At 44.9% G+C, this 20,888-nt stretch overlaps 1 protein-coding gene across 1 annotated transcript in view; it reads right to left on the reverse strand.

Annotated features, from left to right (window-relative positions):
- Positions 1-1,210: 1,210 nt before the first annotated feature.
- The window catches only part of OC90 (otoconin 90), a 28,796-nt gene continuing 9,118 nt past the window's right edge, over positions 1,211-20,888 (reverse strand). The window contains exons 6-14 of the mRNA XM_050939795.1: positions 18,127-18,255; positions 16,132-16,173; positions 13,544-13,594; positions 11,548-11,604; positions 8,203-8,364; positions 7,656-7,754; positions 5,044-5,218; positions 2,086-2,192; positions 1,211-1,515 (exon numbers count right to left, since the gene is read on the reverse strand). Of these exons, the coding sequence (XP_050795752.1) occupies positions 1,211-1,515; positions 2,086-2,192; positions 5,044-5,218; positions 7,656-7,754; positions 8,203-8,364; positions 11,548-11,604; positions 13,544-13,594; positions 16,132-16,173; positions 18,127-18,255 (1,127 nt within the window). The remainder of the gene's footprint in view (positions 1,516-2,085; positions 2,193-5,043; positions 5,219-7,655; positions 7,755-8,202; positions 8,365-11,547; positions 11,605-13,543; positions 13,595-16,131; positions 16,174-18,126; positions 18,256-20,888) is intronic.

The following is a 20,888-nucleotide window of genomic DNA, read 5'->3' on the forward strand; positions in this document are numbered from 1 at the left end:
CGCCCCCTCCTCAAAAGTCTCATTACAGTTCGTAATGATGTGTTTTGTTTTATATTCTAAAAGGAGGACAAGGGACAGGAAAGAGGTGGATTTGCTGCTGTAGTTTGACAGTTTATCTCCACTGAGTCCATGCAGATGGCATAATGGGAGCATGACAGTGGGCCATAGGAAGGGAAAATGTAGTTTAATTTGAGAACTGTATTACATTAGTCTTGTTGGTATCATGCCATATTCCTGGAAGCTAAAGTTTGTTTCTCCAAAGAACAGTCACGGTATGGCCAGTAGAGATGCAGGCTTCTCCACATCATTTGGCCCACGTGCGCTAGTTCTCCTCGGAAGATGCCACTATGCTCCCTGTCTACATAACATACAAAAAGAGAAATTGGAGACCTGTAAAACTCTGCAGCATGTTACAGTTGCCCATTGGCATGCAGAGCCAGTAAGAGGTGGAGCAAGAAAATAATTCAGAGCATGGTGATAAACAGGAAACTAAGGCCCCAGCTGTCCAATGATGTAATAGGAAAGAGTTCCATGCTGTTGAAGACAGAACACGTGCTCCATGACACCTTGAGGTGGGTGACCTCTTTAGAGGTACTGCAGACCTCTGCAAATATTACACAATTTTTGGAGACACGTGTCTTGACAATGTTCCTCATCTCCTCCCACCACGTCCCTGGATATTCAAGAAGGATATTGACCAGAATGTTTTGCCATAGTTAACATAACTAGTATAGCATCTTAGCTTACTATTCTAATATCATGGAGGAGTTCTGTATTAACTACATAAAGTGGCATGTAATGTGAAAATGTATCAAATTCTAATTCCAACCCTTCAATTGTTTTTGTTTTTTTTTTCAGCGAGAGACATCTCCTTTCCAATACAAAACAAAATAAAATTTAACCAACTGCCAGAGGTGTTAGCAAAGATCAGTCACCTGACAGAGGGGTCTTTACATAAAAGCTGAACAAAACTGTACTGGATACTTTCAAAAAATCATGTAAGACAAGTGGAAATAGTCCTTAGTGCAGGTTTCCCTGTAGAACAGAGTTCTATATCCTAACATATATAATCCGTTACCTAGTCTGTAATTCAATCTGGGGTCTGCAAGCAAATGTAAAAGAGAACGTACAAAGATAAGAGAAAATAGGACACACAGTGGTTGACTCTGGAGCCCTCCATGCCATTTCCCAATTGGATATAGAGACTTGGCTATCTCTCCTGTGGTGTGGCTCTGGCTTTTCCCCAGGCGTGTCGTGCTGCTCTCTTTATTCTTAAAGCACTCCTCTGCGGACCTGCCTCCTCACTGCTCTCCTCAGAGCTGGAGGTTCTGGTGTCTACTCCAGTGTCACCTGCAGGCCTTTCAGCTATTCCACTCCGACATGAGGCTTTGTTCGCTTGGCAGGTTTGCCTGGTTAGGAACCTCAAGCTTTCATTGAAAGAGGCGGCAGCCATACATTCAGCCGCTGTCTTATCACAGGTACACAGGAGCTTCTCGCACATGCTCCAGCCAATGCCTTAAAAAGGAGATTTTAAAGATGAAAATGGCCGAAAGCAAATTGTAATTGGTGTAAGCAGTTTTAAAAATATGTAGTCAGCTACACCACCTATCGTAAAGCCTATCACCACAGTTTTCAAACTCAGGCTGCTAAATCCATGGTTAGGCATCTAAATATACGGTAAGTAACCTGATTTGTCAGAGATGCTGAACAACTGCAGCTGCCGTTGACTTCAGCGGGACTTGTAGATGTTAGCACTCTGAAACTGACCAGTTTACATCCAGGGGCCCATCTACTGATAGAAGCCAGCCATACCCTGAGATCCACCAGTGCTGTGTGGACAACAAGGTTTTGCTTAACTAGGAAAAGTGCTCGGGTTTAGGTCAAGCTTAGCTAGCACATTCTAGCTAAGCCTTACCTAAACCTGATCACCTTTTTCCCTACTCAAGGCCAGTTCCACTGTTAATAGAACACCATTTTTTTTCCAATATCTAACTTCAGTGAGTCTGTTCTAGTTGTGTGCTTCTATACTGATCTCAATTGTGCTCAAAGGGAATGTCATACATTTAATCATCTGACCAAACTTACACTTCGGTTTATGATCTAAACATACAACTTCAGATCTCAAACTTCCTTCTGGCTGGCACCCAAGTTTTTTAACTTGTTCCATACAGCATTGGTGGGAGAAACAGCACCTAAAACAAAGAACAAATGTTTACCTTTCTTAAAAGTAACTCCTCTCCCTGGAGCACACAGTATTTGCAGTTATTTTGGCTATTCGTTTTCATTGCATCTTGAAACTGGGAAAACATTTGTTTTAACCTTTAATGAAAATCTTTTTTTTTTTTATCCAAACAAGTTGTTTAGTGAAGCTTTTCATCATCTTACTATTACAGCCTTTCTACTTCTCCTTCACTCAGAGTCCCTTGCTTTTGTCTTTATTCAACTGTGAGCTCCGTGGAAGAGAGACAGGACTCGTTTTATTTTATTTTATCTAATGTAATAAATTGCAGAAGTCATCCTATATAAAATCAGGAGTGATGTGAAGAAAGTGAATAAGGAAAACTTATTTACTTGTTCCCAGACGTTGCCTGAGGAGGTTGTGAAGGCTAGGACTATAACAGGATTTAAAAGAGAACTGGATAAAGTCATGAAGGTTAAGTCCATAAATGGCTATAAGCCAGGATGGGTTAAGAAGGGTGTCCCTAGCCTCTGTTTGTCAGAGGGTGGAGATGGATGACAGGAGAGAGATCACTTGATCATTACCTGTTAGGTTCACTCCCTCTGGGGCACCTGGCATTGGCCACTGTCGGTAGACAGATACTGGGCTAGATGGACGTTTGGTCTCACCCAGTTTGGCCATTCTTATGTTCTCAAAAACTGGGCATCTGTTTCTCATATATTCCCTAAGACGTTAGTTGACTGACAACGGAAACTGCCAGTATCTTGAGGGCTAAATCCTTCCATGCAATAAGTCATATAAGTTAGGACTGGAGAAGACCTATACTCAGAGAGTCTGTTCTCCTGCTAGGTTTCAGAGTAGCAGCCGTGTTGGTCTGTATCTGCAAAAAGAACAGGAGTACTTGTGGCACCTTAGAGACTAACAAATTTATTTCAGCGTGAGCTTTCATGAGCTACAGCTCACTTCTTCGGATGCATAGAATGGAACACCCCGTGCCTGGCCCTATCCTCAGCCTTGGCATGGCTCTGCCCCTGGCTGCGGGCCCACACTGTGGCCCAGATGCAGCTCCACTCCCCGCCTCGGCTCCGTTCCAACCCCCAGCTGCAGCCCCAGCTGCAGCCCCTGTACTCCTGTCTGCATCCTGCACCAGGAATCACAGCCCTGCTCCTGGCCCCATCTCCGGGGAGGGGGTGAGGGGCACAGACATGGGGAAAGGGTGCAACCCTCAACCTCTGGGGACTAGTGACTTAAGGGGTAGTGTAGATAAGCCCTTAGTGGTCCCAAATCTCTGTCCTGTGAAATGACTGAAGGTCTGAGCCTCATCTGAGAAAGCGTTCCAGCGCTCTATGTTGCTGGGTATAAACTGTATAAAATGCATAAAGTCGCCGTAAGATCTATGTCTATACTGGCGCGTTGCTGGGGAGGGCACGGAGAAGGATCAGCAACGCACTAGTGAACGCCGAGGCTATGTCCACACGGCACTTCTGTTGATACAACTTCTGTTGGCTGGAGTGTGAACCACCGTCCCGACCGACATAAGTTTTACTGACGAAAAGCGTCGGTGTGGGCAGCACTTTGATGGCGGAAGATACTCCCCCCAAACCCCCGACAAAGCTACTGCTGCTCATTGGGAGTGGTTTGAGAGAGCTTTCTCTCACCGGCAAAGTCCGGCTACACGGGAGAACTTACAGCGGCACGGAACTAGCAGGAGAACAAAAAGAACAGGAGTACTTGTGGCACCTTAGAGACTAACAAATTTATTTCAGCATGAGCTTTTGTGAGCTACAGCTCACTTCTTCGGATGCATAGAATGGAACACACAGACTGCATCCGAAGAAGTGAGCTGTAGTCATGAAAGCTCATGCTGAAATAAATTTGTTAGTCTCTAAGGTGCCACAAGTACCCCTGTTCTTTTTGTTCTCCTGCTAGTTCCTTATGATATATATTCTAGTAGTCAAACTTAAGATAACTCAGGTGCTCAGGACTTCCATCACTTCCCCTAGGGAGACTCTTTGACAAGCTACTGGAACTCACCCTGAAAGAGATTTCCCTTTTCTTAGAATTAGTGTGAATTTTCTCTAATTTTATCTCATTCTTAGATGTATCCACCAGTAAACGCAAAACTCTGCATTGATGTCAGTGGGGTCAGGATTTCACACTGGGTGTTTACATCCTTCAAAAGGATAGTGCAGCATAGATCTGTATTAACAGACTAGCTTGTCTATCTGCAAGTTACTATTCAACCCATCCATTCTTTGAGTATGCTTTACCTCAGCCTCACTCCACACCTTCTTCCCCTCCTTCTCCTCATCTATAGTGCCCTCCTTGCCCCTCCTAACCACTCCACCCCTCAAATCTGAGAGGTTAACATTACATTTGTCACCATCCCATTGATTGCTGTGTGTGAACGGTCTAGCCCAGTGGTTCTCAAACATCATTGCACCGCAATCCGCTTCTGACAACAAAAAATAGTACATAACCCCCTGAGTGGGGGACTGAAGCTTCAACCTGCCTGAGCTCTGCCACCCGGGGCAGGGAAGCCAATGTCAAAGCTCATGGGCTTCACCTGAGGCCCGCAGCCAAGGGCGGAAGCCCTCAGGCTTGGGCTTTGGCCCTGGGCCCTAGCAAGTCTAACACCAGCCCTGATGACTGCATTAAAACTCATTTTGGGGTCATGACCCACAGTTTGAGAACCTCTGGTCTAGCCTTTTCCCCACCATTTCTGTCTTATCTATTTAAATAAGCTCTTCGGGGCAGGGCCTAGCACAGTGGGGTCCTGACCTTGGGTGGGCCCTAGGCACCATTGTAATAGCCATGATTAACAACAGACAGTGCCAACTAGCAGGTTGTTGATGATCCAGCACCTGTCCAGTACATCTGTAGGATAACCTCTTCCTTCTTGGCCACAGTAGCAGCCATAAGATTCAAATTCCTGTGGGCATCGATCAGTCAAGCAAAATAGCATTTCTCCCAGCCGAGGCAGCTCCCGGTTCACCTTTCCGTTCCCACTCATTTGCAGAAAGGTGAATCTGTCACAGACTGTAAAGAGAGACATTTTGTTTACTAAGTAACATGCACATTCTGGGCAGAGACCATGTTTTCTCTTTGTTTGGAATGGACAGAGCTACCACAAACTCTCTCTCAAATTCTTACTCATTTTACATAGTTTCTGCCTTCCATAATCCATGTCTCTCCTCAGAACCTTATTGAACGTCTCTCTAATTACACAGGGTCCTCTTGAATGGGTCTGAATTTACCAGCTGATTTTCATAAAACTGGTGAGTGACATACAGCTTGTATGTATTTCCCCATACCACATGCTTCACAGGATCTTCAGCAGAATGTTATGCAAGACTGTCAGCCTCTTCAGGCAAGGATCAGCTTTTTGTTCTGTGCTTGTACAGGACAAGCACATGTGTGACTAGGACCCCCAAGTCACTATGGTAATACTAATAAATAATTACACAATGTTACAGTCTTTCTGCTGTGTGTGTTCAGTGCCTAGCGTCTCATGATGATCAGGGTCTAGGCACTACCATAACAGGAATAAGAACAGCTGTAGTAGCACACTGTAAAAGGAGGTCAAATGTGTTCAATCAAATTAGACTCCTGGGACTACCACTGTAGTTTCAGATGACTTGAGAAATCCTACATCTGCCTTTCCATTGGGATTAGATTTTCCTTCATTTACTTAGTTATTTTATTTTGTGTTATTCTTACAGACCATCCCAATATTTCTATCCTTCAACCAAAACCACGACCATCTTGAAACCTAGCTGAAGTAACTCCCAAACTTCGGTTACTCCCCTATTATCTCCATGTAATTGTTTTAAAACTGACTGTTCTACACTGAGCACAAATTGCCTTTGCTTAGAATAGATTCTAATGACTATTTCTTTGTGGAGAAGGAAAAGGCAGATGAAACGAGATCTCCCGTTCAAAGGCACTGGTGAGTAATTAAATGTTGTTAAACCAGCTGAGCATCATTAAGAAAAGAGAGACAGAGAATAGTCAAAATGGGAACACAGACTTTCATGACAGGAAAGCTGTTTTGATCTGCAAGTGTAAGATGCAAATTAAAAGGGGTTGTGATATTAATGTTTTGCACTTAGAGCCAATTTAACCTGAAACATTACCTTTCTCCTAAGGTGCCCAAAGCCATTTTAAGATGGTCGGAAATAAGAATGCAATGCACTCGTTCAGAAAATGAAGTGATTAAAATCCAGAGCTCACTCAGAGGAATGAATAAGGAGCAAGACAATGGCTATCTTGTGTCTGAAGGAAGGAACAATAGGGGCTAGAGCCCTGCTGCGGGACCAGGATCCCATGAGCGCCGCAGGACTCACTGCCGTAACAGTGAGAGCAGGATAAAAATTCACCAAACAATGCAGGAACTTGTGGGAGTGGATACTGTGGAATTAAATAGAGAATCCCCCGCAGGACTCTAATAGGTGCATTTTTCAAAATGAAATTTGTGCCAGTTAACCCACGCACACCATTAATGCTAAGTTGATATGTGTGTGTGACGTTCCTCCATAATCCACTTTAAATTTTTTCCTAATTAAGTTTGGCTACCAGAGGAGAAAGCGAGTGAGCAACCTGTTGCCTGCCTATTGACAAGAAGGATGGTCTTGTGGTTAAGGCTCTGAACTAAGACTCAGATCTGCATTTGATCTCTACTTCTGCCACATACTTCCTGTGTGATCCTCGGTAAACTACTTTAATCCCCATATGCCTCAGTCTCCAAACCTGTAAAACAGTGATAATACTCCCTTTGTCTTGTATATTTCTACCGAGAGGCCTTGGGGGCACAGAGTGTGTGTTTCCACAGTGCTCAGCACAATGGGGCCTTAGTAATTAGTGATGCAGCAAGCAGTCAGAATTGAAGGAAATCTTTCTCACTGCTACATGCCCAGAGGCCCATGTTTGTCTGATACAGCCTGGCCCCAGCTTGCATCCTCGAGCCTCTGGTGTCACCCCAAATGATGTCCCTTCGAAATGTGACCCTCTTTCTCCTGTTCCACTCATACTCCAGTGGCCTGATCCCAGACTGGGGACTCCGGGCACTAATAGAATATGAGTAATTTTTATCTAAAAGTCAACTTAAATAATGCAACCATTTGAGAAATGCTGGTTTCCCCCTGTCCTCTGGCTCCTGACTATCCATAGCCCCTAGCTTTGGGGCCATTCCCATCACCACGTCTAACACACAGGGGGGAATCTCCTGACGAAGCACGCTGAGAACTGCGACAGTGACAGCGCTCAGCCATCTTGGAGAATTCTTTCAACTCCGCACCTCAGCGGAAGGTATTAGAGAAATTATTACATCACTGCTGATGCACTTATAACCATCAATAACACATGCTATCCATGTCTGTAACATGCTCGTAACAGCCTCACCATTTGTAAAAGTACCTTCACTGTACAGCGTGACCCATTTTTCATTAGATGTAACTGAGAAAACCATTATGTCTACCTTGTCTGACAGCTTCATCAGGCCCCCTCTCAGCGAGTGTCACTTCTGGGGATATCGCAGAGGAAGCTGTGCTCGCTTCTCCTATCTTAAAGCTTGTCTCTGCAGATCACATGATATACACGTTAACTCGCATTAGAAAGAATCGCACAGAGGCAAGAGGGCGCTTTCCTCGTTCCACTGTCAATAGAGTCTCTGCAAGCATAGGCGCTGAGCCAGCAATGTGACTGAAATCCTTTCAAATGTGGGCCCTTGGGGGGTGCACAAAAAGTTTTGTTCCAAACAGAACAAACGGAATAGGCTGGGTGAGACCTGCTTATAGCTTTGGTCAATGACCTCTTCTGATCTGTGTTCTCCACAGTGACATGCTGCTGTGAGGAAAGCCAATGTTATTCTAGGAGGTCCATGTATGGATAATACATACACCTAGGGAGGTAATAGTGCCACTCCACATGGCCTGGGGAAATACTGGGCCTGGGTAGCTGTGAACAGGAACAGGGATGTGGTTTAAGTTGAAATAGAAAACGAATTTCATTTGTTGTGCACTCACCTTGTTCTGTTGTCGTGGTGGGATCGTTTTCACTGGGTATCACATCTGGCCCTGTTGAGTTAATACCTGCTGTGGCTGTGGTTGGCCCTTCCATCAGGAAAGCATCCTCTGTAAGTCCTGAAGGTACACTTACAATTAAATCGCCTTCCAGCCCCCTCTGAACTGATGGGGAGAAAAGGAAAAGCAAGAAGGAGAAATAGCAGGATAATCACCAACACCACGCCCATTTAAATGGGAAGTAAATTGATCTCCTAGATAGCAGGAAAGAGTAATAATCCCAGACAGAACTGTCTTAAACCGCCAGCCATAGAAACCCCAAATTCCCACTCTTGTTAATTTCTTCACATTTTTCATTTATCTTAGAGTCATGCTGGTTAAAGATGGTGGTGTTTGTTTATTACAGGTTAAAAAGAACGCATGTCATACTTGGAAGGTGAAGGATTATCCCAGGTAGCTAAATGACATAACCAGGTGATTGGGCAACCAGAAAAGGTGCAGGTCAGTGTTTGTTTCCTGAGTTCATCACTCTTCTATTCTTGGTCCATCACCCCATCAAAGTAGCCCAGTGGTGCTGAAGTGAATAGCGGCATGAGAGGTGGTGACACACTCTTCTAGCTCAGGTTTGGCGGATGAGTCAGGAGAACATGAAGAGACTGTGAAAGGCAGAATGCAGAGTAGTGGCTCCATTCACTTATGTTCTCTTATATTCCCCTGCATACACACTGCTGTTGTTTATGGAGCTCAGCGAGTTTTGGTGGAGACTTGTAGCCTTGGCATGAGGCTGGGAGATTTCCGTGAGAAGGAAAGCGCACAGAAGGGCATGTGAAGAAAGGAACTGACAATAAAGTATTTACCAATCGCTTAGCAGGGTTCAAGTGGGTTGGACTTAGAGCTCTGTGAAGAACTCATTTTTCGGTTCAGTGGCTGAACCTTAACATTTTTTTAAAAGCTTTGGGTCAGTACGAAATGAACATGTTTTGACAAAACAAAAAGTACAAAAAAAGATGTTGTTGTTTCAGGTCAAATTACATTTTATTCAACCCAAAACAAAACATGTTGTTTCATTTTTTTTTACCTTTCCAATAAAACAAGAGAAATTCAAAACAAAAAGTCATTTCAAATCAAAACACTGATGTGTTTCATTTTTGAAATGCCAAAATGAAACTTTATTTTTTTTCAGAATTTCTTTTCCTGAATCAATCTGGTATATTGCATGTGAATTTGTGCAGTTTTGGTCAGCCCAAGAATGCATTTTTTCAGGGGAAAACCAAGTTTAATCCAAGAAGCTTTGGTCATTGCTAGTGGGGTTGCTGGTTGCTTTAGCTGGCTGTGATGCAGTGAAATGGGAGCAATGCTCAATAGTCATAGACAGTATAACTAGAGTTGGGATGCTTTACTTTGCAGGCATCTCGCCATGAACAGCTACAACACTTCAAATTCCAGACAACAGCGATTGCTATATGTGACGCCCAGAGATTCTGGGATTAACATTTCTGTGTTTAAGAGCAGGTGAATGGTGCTGCATTGAGATCCATCAAGGCTGAAGTAATGTGTCTATACACAGACCAGACAACACTGGCAGCCCCTCACTGCTTTGCCAATCTGCCTCACACCTGTCCTGCAGGAACCAAATTGCCAGGGGTGAGAAGGTAGTTCAGTCTCCATGCTCATTCTCTCCTTTGTCTTCCAACGGGTCACTAACGACTGTCTCCAGAGGTAGTGGAGTTAGTTTGTGCAACACACGTTTATTGGGAAATGGTTTGAAAGCATTAATATTATTATGCAGTACCCAAAAGTGTGCTAGACCCCGCTCAGTACAGAGGAACTAGCATTATCATTAATAGTAGTATTATCCCCATTGCACGGATGGAGGAACTGAGGCCAAGAGATAAACTGACTTGTTGACAGCTTTGGAGTACGCCAGTCTCAGAGGCAGGATTAGAACTCAGAAGGTGCTTGTTAATTGTAGCAATCTCCCAAGAACTTGGCGGATTACTCCTCTCTGATGCAGACACACATCTTTCTGGTATGTGTTTGGGGCCCTGATCCCTGACCGGGAACCCTGAGCACTATTGCAGTACAAATAATTCTAATACCCGAGTCAGAGATGGCACAGATGAAAAATTGCTTCTCCCCCCCCCCCCGCAGCCCCCTCCCCCCCTACGGCCCCCTCCCCCATTCAGTGTCACCTGAAATTTCCCTGGTCCAGTTCAGTTCATCTGAATTAACCTCATAAAGGTCAACTGAAAATTAAAGGGTGTTGTAGGATATCAAACCAGGGGTCCTGGTGCTGTCTTCTTAGCCCTCGTCCAGACTAACCCGCGGCATCGGCGGGTTAAAATCGATTGCTCGGGGATCGATATATCGCGTCTAGTCTGGACGCGGTGTATCGATCCCCAAGCGCGCTTACATCGATTCCGGAACTCCATCAATCCGAACGGAGTTCCGGAATCGACACGGAGAGCCGCGGACATCGATGCCGCCCCGTCCAGACTGGTGAGTACCTCGATTTTAGAAATTCGACTTCAGCTACGTTATTCTCGTAGCTGAAGTTGCGTATCTAAAATCGATTTTATTTCCTAGTCTGGACGTGGCCTTACTTTCAGTTGCAGCTGCTGCTGTGGCTGTGATCTTCACTGCAGTAACTGCAAAACATTAAGCAACTTTTAGGTCATGAGAGAATTCTATGCAATGCTAGGCAGGAGGTGAGAAAAGAGCATTATAATGGTCCCCTCTGGCTGTAATATCTATGAATGTGCTTTAAAGGATCATTGTATTAGAAAACCTGATGTTAATGGAGGGTTGGATTTTCAAAGGCACAAAGTGCATTGAAGTCAAGGCGCACGGGGCAATTAACTCCCGGTTGGGTCTTTGAAATTGCAGCTAGAAATAATTTATGAAATTTAAACAACGTTCACTGAAAATGGTTCTTTGCCTTAACTGAAAGATTCTCCAGCAGAGGCTGCGATCCTGACGTTGCACTATGCTGCTAGACAGTGCCAGAAAGTGGTAATGACAAATCTAGTTTCGTTGCTCAAATTCAGTGAGGGGCAAAAACTAAACAGCATAAAAATCGTGAACTGGCCAATTCAATTTTAACACTTGTCATTTAAATGAGATTTTTAACTCGGCTTTCTCTTTTAAAAAAAAACAAACAATTTTTCTCCCAGGAAAGATGATTTAAAAAAAAAGATTTCAAAGCAGGTGAGCCACAATATTACTATAGTAATAACTTCAAATGGCATTGTGTTACCAAGTGCTGTGCTATAGTCACATATCTGCAGGTTTATTCTCACCCCTGTCCGCACTGTGACACCATCTAGTCAAGCTCTAAGATTCACTTACCTGTTAGCGTGGGATCCACGAAGGAAGCAGATATGCCTTCGTGATCTCTTGCAATAACTAGACCGGAAAGCAGAAGCACTAGGGTAGTGAACCAAACAAACCGTACTTGTTTAGTGGCTTTGATCTGAGATTCTCAAAGAAGAACCAACTGTCGTCATTACCTCGTTGTCCAGATGAGGAACTGAGGCACAGAGATGCTAAGTCAATGGTCCTCAAAGAGATTTAGGCATTTGCTCCGCCCGGTGCTGTGATGCCTAAGCCCCAGGCAACCTGCCCGCTAATGAAATCTTCAGCCCTGAGTTAGGTGCCCAGGCTCCCCAGACAATGCATGGGCAAGTTATGGCCTAAGAGAGGGAGCCTCAGGAGTCAGTAAACTGAGCAGGGAGCAATCTAAGGTAGCCAGGATGAAATGCCAGGGAGAGGGGTTTAGGCACCTATGCAGCTGAGCTGGTGCACCTGGCAGATGGGTCAAAGATAGGATCTTCCCTCCACTCAGGATCCTCGGCCTGAACCCTTCCCTGGAGTGAGGCACCTAAGCCAAGTCTTAGGCATGCTCAGAGCTTGGCTACAGGATCAGGCCATGCTGGCAACACAGCAACTAGTCTGAGAATCCTTCTTCAGGTTTGGTTTGAGCTAGAGCTCTAAACTGCTCGTTAGCTGCGGGGCAGGGGCAGTGAGTAGGCAGCTTCGCAAAGGCCAGCTGACTACAGCTAATGCCGCTGAATGACCACATGGAGCTTGCAGTGATGGATTTGCCAGAAAAATAAAACCACCACTAAAACCTCCTTGCCTCTACTTTGGGAGTCCTCAGGACCAAGTCACTGGGCTCAGCAGAAATAGCCACTGAAGACAGAAAACATGAGTCATTTATCAGAAAACAAACTGTAAGGAAGTGCACACCATGGTGAAATGCAAAGATGATGAACGCAGCCTTTGCACAAGGCCTTGTGATAGGGTGGAAAAAGTGAAAATGTCACCACTGGAGGTTTGTACTCTCTTCAATTTGCAGTAGATGAAGATGTGTTTTGTGGATAAAATGATAAATGGTTTTGATCCCATTATAAAATAAACCTGTCACTAGGTGCTTGCAATGCTTTTCACTTTACTGATAAGCCCCACAAACACTACTCTAAAGTGGAGGTATAATAGCACGCCCATTTTACAGATGAGTAAACCTAAGTTAAGGTCCAAAATTTTAACAGAGTCCCTGTGGAAGTTTTAAGATGTGCACCCATAATTAGTGGACAGCTGGGCTGGATTCTTAAGTGTTTGTCTATGGTTGACCAGAACGTCATTTACAGAGCTGGAAATGAAACCCAGTTCTCCTCTCCTAACCATTAGACAGCACTACCTTTGCATGCTAAATTCATCCTGAGAAGTGCTTTTTTTTGGCCTACTTTTTAATCATTTAGAGATGCAGATCATAAACGACCCTAAAATTGGTATCTGCATATTTATACCAGAATAGTTAGCATTCGCTTCTGGGATGTAAGAAAGCATAGATGCTCTCTAATGACAAGCACTCAGTACTGGCTTAACTCTGCTCCAGTGAGGTCAATGGGAAAACTCCAACAGATATCAATGGGAGTAGAGGTGGTCCAGCGCTCACTGCTTTTCAGAATCCCACCCTCCCTTTACTAGATACATTTACTAGCTATGTTACAAGCAGTGTTTCCAACTTTGTGAATTTCCTAATAAAGGTTTATATTTGCTGCAGCTATTTTTCGTCTCGTGTTGATGTGCTAATTACATATGCCTCATTATCGTTATGTTTTTTGAAAAGGATCGTTACAGATGTACAAATACAGAAACTGCCACTCACATTCTGCTTTGGGCGTTCTCCCCCATGCGCTGCTGAGCTCTGTGGGACTCGCTGTAAATACACAAACCGAGACTGGAGTTGTTGTCTGATCAGAAGAGCAAGCTGCAAATGATAAAGTAAGAGATGTGGCGTAGAACAAGGGGAGAACAGCTATGAAGTAACACTATCACTTACACTCAGAAGTGGGGGGTTTCAAGCTGGTATTGCTGGCTTCAGGTGGAATTCCTTTAAAAACAAAAACCACACAGTATTGTCTTAACAGTCACAAGTGACCTTGGGATTTTCTACTCTTCCAGACTCATGCTTGATGTGATGGCTCAGAGCCACCCCCCTGTACAGGGACCCAGATTCCAAAAAGGCACCTGGGCTCTGCCGAGTGGCGATCTGGCATGTTGGTGATAGTGTATTTGGCCTGAGACCGCGGCGCAGAGGCTGTCTAGCCTGTCTGCTTTGCCCAGCTCCCCTTCTTGCTAATACCTGAAGCAATAACAGATGATGCATTCCCATGTCCCTACAAAGACATCCCATGGCTGGACTGCTATGTGGAAAATCCTTCAAAGCAGCAGCCTCCCCTTTTCCCCACAAGTGATGCATTTGGCTTTGGAGAAATACATTAATCTGGCTTCTCTTCTGTGTTTCTCTAAGGTAAGCGTTAGATTTCACCCGCAACAGCCTAGCGTATGTTCTCTGCATGGAGGGCAGAGGTAAAACCCCTGCACACGACACCACAGATTTACACTGTGCTTTACATAGATCGGCCCCATTCCCTTGAAAGGTCTGTTCAAGGAGCAGCTCTGCTGGCTCTGTCCAAAGTTGGAGTCCTCTTACAGTGAAATCTCCCTTCCTCCTCCCCCTCCCCCCCTCCCACGCCCCATCCCAATGCAAAGACTTCACTATGAATCAAAGCCTGATGTCCTTATTAAGGCAAGTCTCCCGTTGACGTCATTAACTAATTTCCTCGAGTAAGAGCTAAGCAATGACCTCACAATTTGATCCTGGACGTCAGAATTACACATGGCACATTCCAGTGCATTACAAATTTCTGGATGGAGACTGTTGTTGTGTGTTGTATTAAAGCAAGTCTTCCCAGCAGAGGCCACCTACAAACCCAAAGCACTGTACTCTGGGACTTAGTCATGTACTAGCTCACAGGACCAATGGTAGGTTCTTTTGTATTAGCCCTTTTGGTTAACTCGGAGCATATTTCAGTCTTTTCCCTGGATTATTTATTTCACTGGTTCTGAAATTTGTTGGAAATGTTTCTTCTGCAGAGTCAATGCACAAACCTTCTGTCATGGAAGTAGTGGTCAGCAGTGGGTTATCACCCCTGTGGTACAGAAGCTCTGCAAAAATAAAGGAGGTCTCATTTCACTAGCCGTAAAAACACGATCAGCTCATGGGCAAATCAAGAGGCATCAACTGAGCGTAACATGACTAGTCATTAGCAGTACTGGTGCAAGTGGAACCTGATTTATTTCGGTTCATTATTGCTGTACTATTGGTTCAGTGCTGACACTACCCGGCAGTCAGTGCTGTACAACGTGAACAAAGTCCAGGCCCTGACCGACAGAGCTTTCAGTTGAAAACATTTACTGAAATCCTTCATGATCATTATTCTATAAGGCTCCAACTGAACAAGGTACTCAAGAACATCACTACCTTTAACACATGAGCATGCTTAAAATGAGGCACTTGCTTAAGTATCTTGCTGAATCAGGGCCTAAGATGTTATAGTTAGAAAAGTGTGCATGTAAAATGGCATGAATCTGATCTTTTTATCATTGCCATCTTTAACATGTGGGAGGCAGCCTGTTTTAAAACAGTGGTGTTTGTATGTGTATATTAGACACACACACACATGAGAATTTGGATAGTTGAACCAGTCTATTTTTTTAAATACATATGTTCTTCCGTAGTTGGACACACAGAACTACCTTTTAAAATTATGAGGATTGTGGGTAACATTTTCACAGCACCTCTCAAAGGGCATGTTTGCCTGTAGTGCCCCCTGCTGGCCAAGTATGACTCCACAGCACCCTTCCTCAATTTCTCCTGCAGTGATTCCCCGGAATAATCCACAGAGATTTTATGTCTAATAACAAGCAACATTCTTGGGGACTGGTTTATTAATATGAAATACACCCAAAGTAGCTCTCTCCCACTCAAGACTCCTATGGGGCACAGCCCCTCCTCCTTGGTCTGTCTGGCTCCAAACCTGTCCACAAAGTTATCAGCCCTTCCCAAATTCTGCTGAGTCAGTCCCTCCTCTTGAGTTCAGGACTTCAGGGGCCCTTACTTGGGCCTCTGTGTATAGGGATCTCAGCTACATCTGTCCTAAACTTTTTCAGCAGCTCTTCTCTCTTAGCTGCTGTTTACCCCTTTATAAGGCCCAGGTGTTTTCTCTTAATCCCATTTGGGCAGCAGACAACCAGTCACATGGTCACTGGACCCTGCTCCCTTTTAAAGAAGCCAGTCACCTTATGACAGTGACTCAACCTGTCAGTGATTTAGAAGTCTAAATCCCATTTACAAAAGTGACTTAGGAACCTGCCTGAGTCACCTCTGAAAATGGGACTTAGGCTCCTTAGGCACGTCTGACAACTTTCCCCGTTGTATTTTAGCATCTTGCTACAGAGGTCTTGCACTTTGCTTTTCTGTAAAGAATCCCTCTGCTGAAGTGTGCACTAGCTTTTTTTTGCAATCGATAAGCTGATATAAATTGAATACGTTAAAGGCAAAGGATTCTAGAGCTCAGGACATACCCTCCATATGAAGCGTTGTCAATCCTTTCTTGCTAGTTGTTTCTGAGAAGAAGAGAGATCATAGCTGATATACTGTTAGGAAACACTTTTTTCAAAGCCTGAAACACACAGTGTGGCTATACAGGAAGGTCACCAAATGAGCGACTATGATGGGGCCACTGGCATGCAATGAGTTAATAGGGCCCTAGGGAGGCTGTGCCGAGAGCAGCCAATAGGAGAGGAGCTGCGAAGAACAGCCAGTCAGGGCTCAGCAGGCCCATATAAGAAGAGCCACAGGGCAGAGCAGGTGCAATTACACCCTGAAGTGAAAGGAGAGAGAACTGGGTGCCTAGTAAGCAGACAGAAGCTAGTTCCCTGGACAGAGCAGTACTGCTAGCAGAGATGGGGATGCTAGAGAAGAGCTCCTGGCTGACTGCTGGGATTTGCATGCTGAGGCCCTGAGGCAAGGACAAAGAGGGTGTTGAGGGCACTGGGGAAGTGGCCAGACATTTGGCTGCAGTCATCACTAGAGAAGTGGTGGGACAGTTGGACTGCAATACTTGCCCCTGGAAGTGGGGAATACAGATTTTGACATAACTGGAGGCTGTATCATGAAGAGAACACTGCCTTCCTTGGAGTGAGATGTGTCCAGGAGCAGAAGTCCTGGCAGCTGAGGCCCCACTGGGAGTGGGTGTACCAACTTGCGGAGCTAATTCCTAAGACGAGCAGTAGGAGGCACCAGCGTGGTGAGTGGAGCCCCATCATGGTGACCGTCAAATGAAAAGATTTCTTGATTTATGAGGGCTCTGTTCCACGAAGATATATACCTGGGAACCTTTGAATCCCAAACTAGTTGGGGGGATCACTGACCTCAGAGAGAATCTACCCTTAACATCAGTACTAAGCAGAGCAGTCTGCAGGACGATAATGCTGTTTGGGTTTGTGAAATGGAATTGTCTTGAAACAACTATTTTTATATCAAAACCCTGAGCTTTTTGATTTGGGTCTCTCTCAATAGAGGTGAACTTCCTGGCTTCAATGCTAACATCTTGGCTCTTGGGCCTGTCACTTACCCTCCATTTCCCTATCTATACAGTAGGGATGACACTTGCCAGCTTTGCAGGGTTCTGGGAGGAGTAACTCACCCACGAAAGCTCAAGCTCCAAAAGGTCTGTTAGTCTATAAGGTGCCACAGGATTCTTTGCTGCTTCTACCAAGAATGTTAAGTAGTTTATATTGGTAAAGTACTTGGCAGATTAAAAAAAGAAGGCCGAGATAAGCGTAACAACCTTTAGGCACTCTAATGTTTCCGGTGCTTCCCCGAGGCTCCTGCAAGCACACACACAGGCTGCTAAGCACTTTTGGAAACATGGCCACTGAGCTGGGCTGAGCAGCTGCCATTGTTAGTTGAAGGCCAGCCCAAGGCCAGAGTATCCAAAAGTCATCGCCATCTCATAATCCATTTGATGACCTATTTGAAACGAGTTGGGGGATCTCACTAAACAAGTGTCCATAACAATAAAATTAAAGCCCAGATCAGTAGCCCTTTGGGCAGCCTTAGAGGTCAATGGATGGAAATGGAGATGAATACCCCTCTCATCCTGACCTTACCCTACACTCTGCCATGCCAGGGAGGGGTTCCATAAGGTGATCAGAGTGGGGAAGCTTGTCTCCCCTCTCACCCATGAATTACCTTTACTATGAGCAAAGAGAGGACTTTAACCGTCAGGGCTGTTAGTCTGGCCCCATTCACACACAAACATGCTCTGTAGATCAGGCCATCTAGTCAAATCACCTGAATTAATCCCCACCCTCCTACCACTAGGATTCACTAAGTCACAGTAAATGGAAATGATGCATGAGCAGAGAACAGGACAGACATTGCCATCTGCAGCGTAAGAAACCGAGACACCAGTGGCAGCACTATTCTTCTTGGATCCCATTTGGTGCCCTTTCTGCTGATGGAAAGATTCCCATTGGCTTGAATGCTCAGTAGATCAAGCCCTTTATTATTACCTGTAACCTGACCTGGACAGAAGGAGACATCCAGGCCGTTCAAGGAAGAGTTAACGTGTGAATGGACAAAACACTCAATAGCTGCTTTGTCACAATTGCAGAGAAGCCGTTCACAAGGATCCCCAGACTCTGGAGTAAAAACAAAAATCCAGACAAGGTACCATTGAAATATCTGTTTCCACCATCTGCCTTTGCCTGTCCGGCTTTCCATCGACAGCTCCATTTCATTGTGCAGAACATAACCCTGTACTGTGTTTCTGCAAGTACCAAGGATAAATAAACTCCAGCTTCACAAAGCAATGCGATTGAATTATCCTATGGAAATTCATGGTGACGTTTCAAGTAAATGTTGTTGTTTTTCCATTCTACCACTGGCTAGAGATCGTACTCGGTGCAGCTCTCACTGTACTTACTGTAGAGGATATTACAGAACATGCTTTGAGTTTCAGTACAGGTTGCCAAACAATTTCAGTCACAACCTTCTGTTTTCCCACACTGAGAACTCTGTGACAAATTCACCTTTGAGAAGAATATTTATTTCCAGGCTGACACCCAAAGCAAGGGCAATACTTTTTTTCCAGTTTGAACAAAAATACCTTTGCCATTTTCCAGTAAAGGGGGACTTTCCCCATTATGACGTGCTTTTTTGAAGATAGAGCTAAAGCAGAAATGGCTTTGGTGTGAGACTAGCAAGGGTTGTGGGATCAGATTGTTAGTTAAACCAGGCTTACCCCAGAGTGGTGCTATCAATGCATTAGCTACGCTACATTTACAATGGTGTAACAGCGCTCAGAACTGGCCCCTGGTCTTTACAGAGGACTAGTGCTTGATGAGAAATTGTTTTACATAGAAACCATATAGAGGAGTGAAAAATCACTTCTGCACATCATGGTAACATCTGCTCAGATTTTACCAGAGCTGAGTGGAGCTCCCTCCCCTTACAAAGTCATTTCAATGCCCCTTTTCTCCACCATTGCCAACTTTCAGGTGGTAAATAAGCACCCCGACTTTCACAATAAGCCAAAAATCAAGCTAATTCCATTTCGAAACAAGGCCATAACAAGCCAATCCCTAATAACGCCAACACTCTGTGTGACTGGATCCTCCTGGCATGCAGCCTGGGACTATGGTGGGCCCACTGTGCACCCCTGACTCTCTCTCTCCCCCTTGCCCCTGCTTGTCAGGAACCAATCAAAAAAAAAGCAACAAGCTGCAACAAGCAACAAGCTGTAAGCCAATTACGCCAAAACCAGGCCCAATTTCTGCATTTTTCTTCCATGGGTTTGGCATGTCTGCTTTTCTCTATGCTGATTGACAGGCCCGGAGGGTGTGGCTTATTTACATGTTTGGAAAATTGTTCCATGGCTGCTTATACCAGAGCAGCTCCAATATGATCAGTGCTGGGAGTCCTGGTTCGCACTGGGCTCATCAGCACTTTTAACGCCTTGCTGATCAGACCTCCTCTCAGCTGGTGTATTATATTTATGGTGGGAATGAAAACTGCCTCTTGGTGGTTTGGCATTAGATGGGGCTTTGGCTTGGGTGGTCGAAGGGAATGATTTGTGGTTAAGGAAAGGGCATGATGAGCAGAGTGTAACTAGGATGCTGAATGACTTAATTCCTTATTTCCTTGCTAGGTACAGTTTGTGTGGGGAGCTGCACAGCACTCCCGCAAAGTGAAATAAAACTCCTCGGGTGAGGGAATGGAGCTGGCACCCAGGACCACATGCAGTGCCCTGTCCCTTCTGACCCTTCGGGGTCTTTGTCTAAATAACCACTTTAAAGTGACCTCCGAGGCTTCCTGTTCAGTCCTGCCTGAGCTTTAGCTGGAAACCAGCTCTAGAAGGTGCCTGACTTTTGCTGCTGCTTTGAATAGTAATTTAATACGGCTTTCACAATGGATATCTTCCACTTGATGCTATTGGCCAGACAACCAAGTATTTTTCAAACACGTATGAAGACAACCAGTGCAGTACACTGACATTGTTGTGCAATGCTAATATTGATCACCGTGCCTTATAATGGATGTGGTAAGCGCCTCATCACTCAGAGTGATGCTTCAGCTCAACCACAAGTTATTGGGCTCGATGCAGGAGTCATTGGGAGGACATTTATGGCCTGTGCTAGGCAGAAGGTTGGGTTAGGTGATCACAATGGTCCCTTCTGGCCATGAAATAAATTTCCTATCTTAGGTACTTCACTGGACCCCCATTCCCATAGTATCTGAGCACCTCACAGTCTTAGCTGAGGTTCAGTAAAGACAAACAGTGCTTTAAAAACATGTCTTTCCACATTCTTGGGCAGTCAGCTACATGTGTGAGCCGCACAGATGCACCAAATGATGCTAAATGGCCTCCAAAGAGAGCGATCCTGCCATCAGGGATGCGCAGCACCGGGTTTCCTGTAGCAGTTCCTGGATTTTTGTTTTTACATCCAATTGAATATTGATACCTCTGACTAGCATCGGTAATGACGACAACAGCCATTCCATCTGGAATCCAGGGAGCCGTAACACAGGGCTTGAAGGGACCTTGAGAGGCCCTCTGGGCCATACCTCCACACCAAGGCAGGATTAAATATACCTAGACCTACAAGACAATCATGGGTGATTTCTGCCTAGCCTCTACATGGCTCTCAGTAAATTAATAGGAATTATTATTTATATAATTGCAGCCCTGAGGAACCCCGGTCATGGCCCAGGACCCCGTTGCACTAGGCATTGTACAAATGCAAAAGCAACTCCCCTTTTCCCCAATGAGTAC

This window comes from Gopherus flavomarginatus, chromosome 2, assembly GCF_025201925.1.
Source record: "Gopherus flavomarginatus isolate rGopFla2 chromosome 2, rGopFla2.mat.asm, whole genome shotgun sequence".
Taxonomy (NCBI): Eukaryota; Metazoa; Chordata; order Testudines; family Testudinidae; genus Gopherus; species Gopherus flavomarginatus.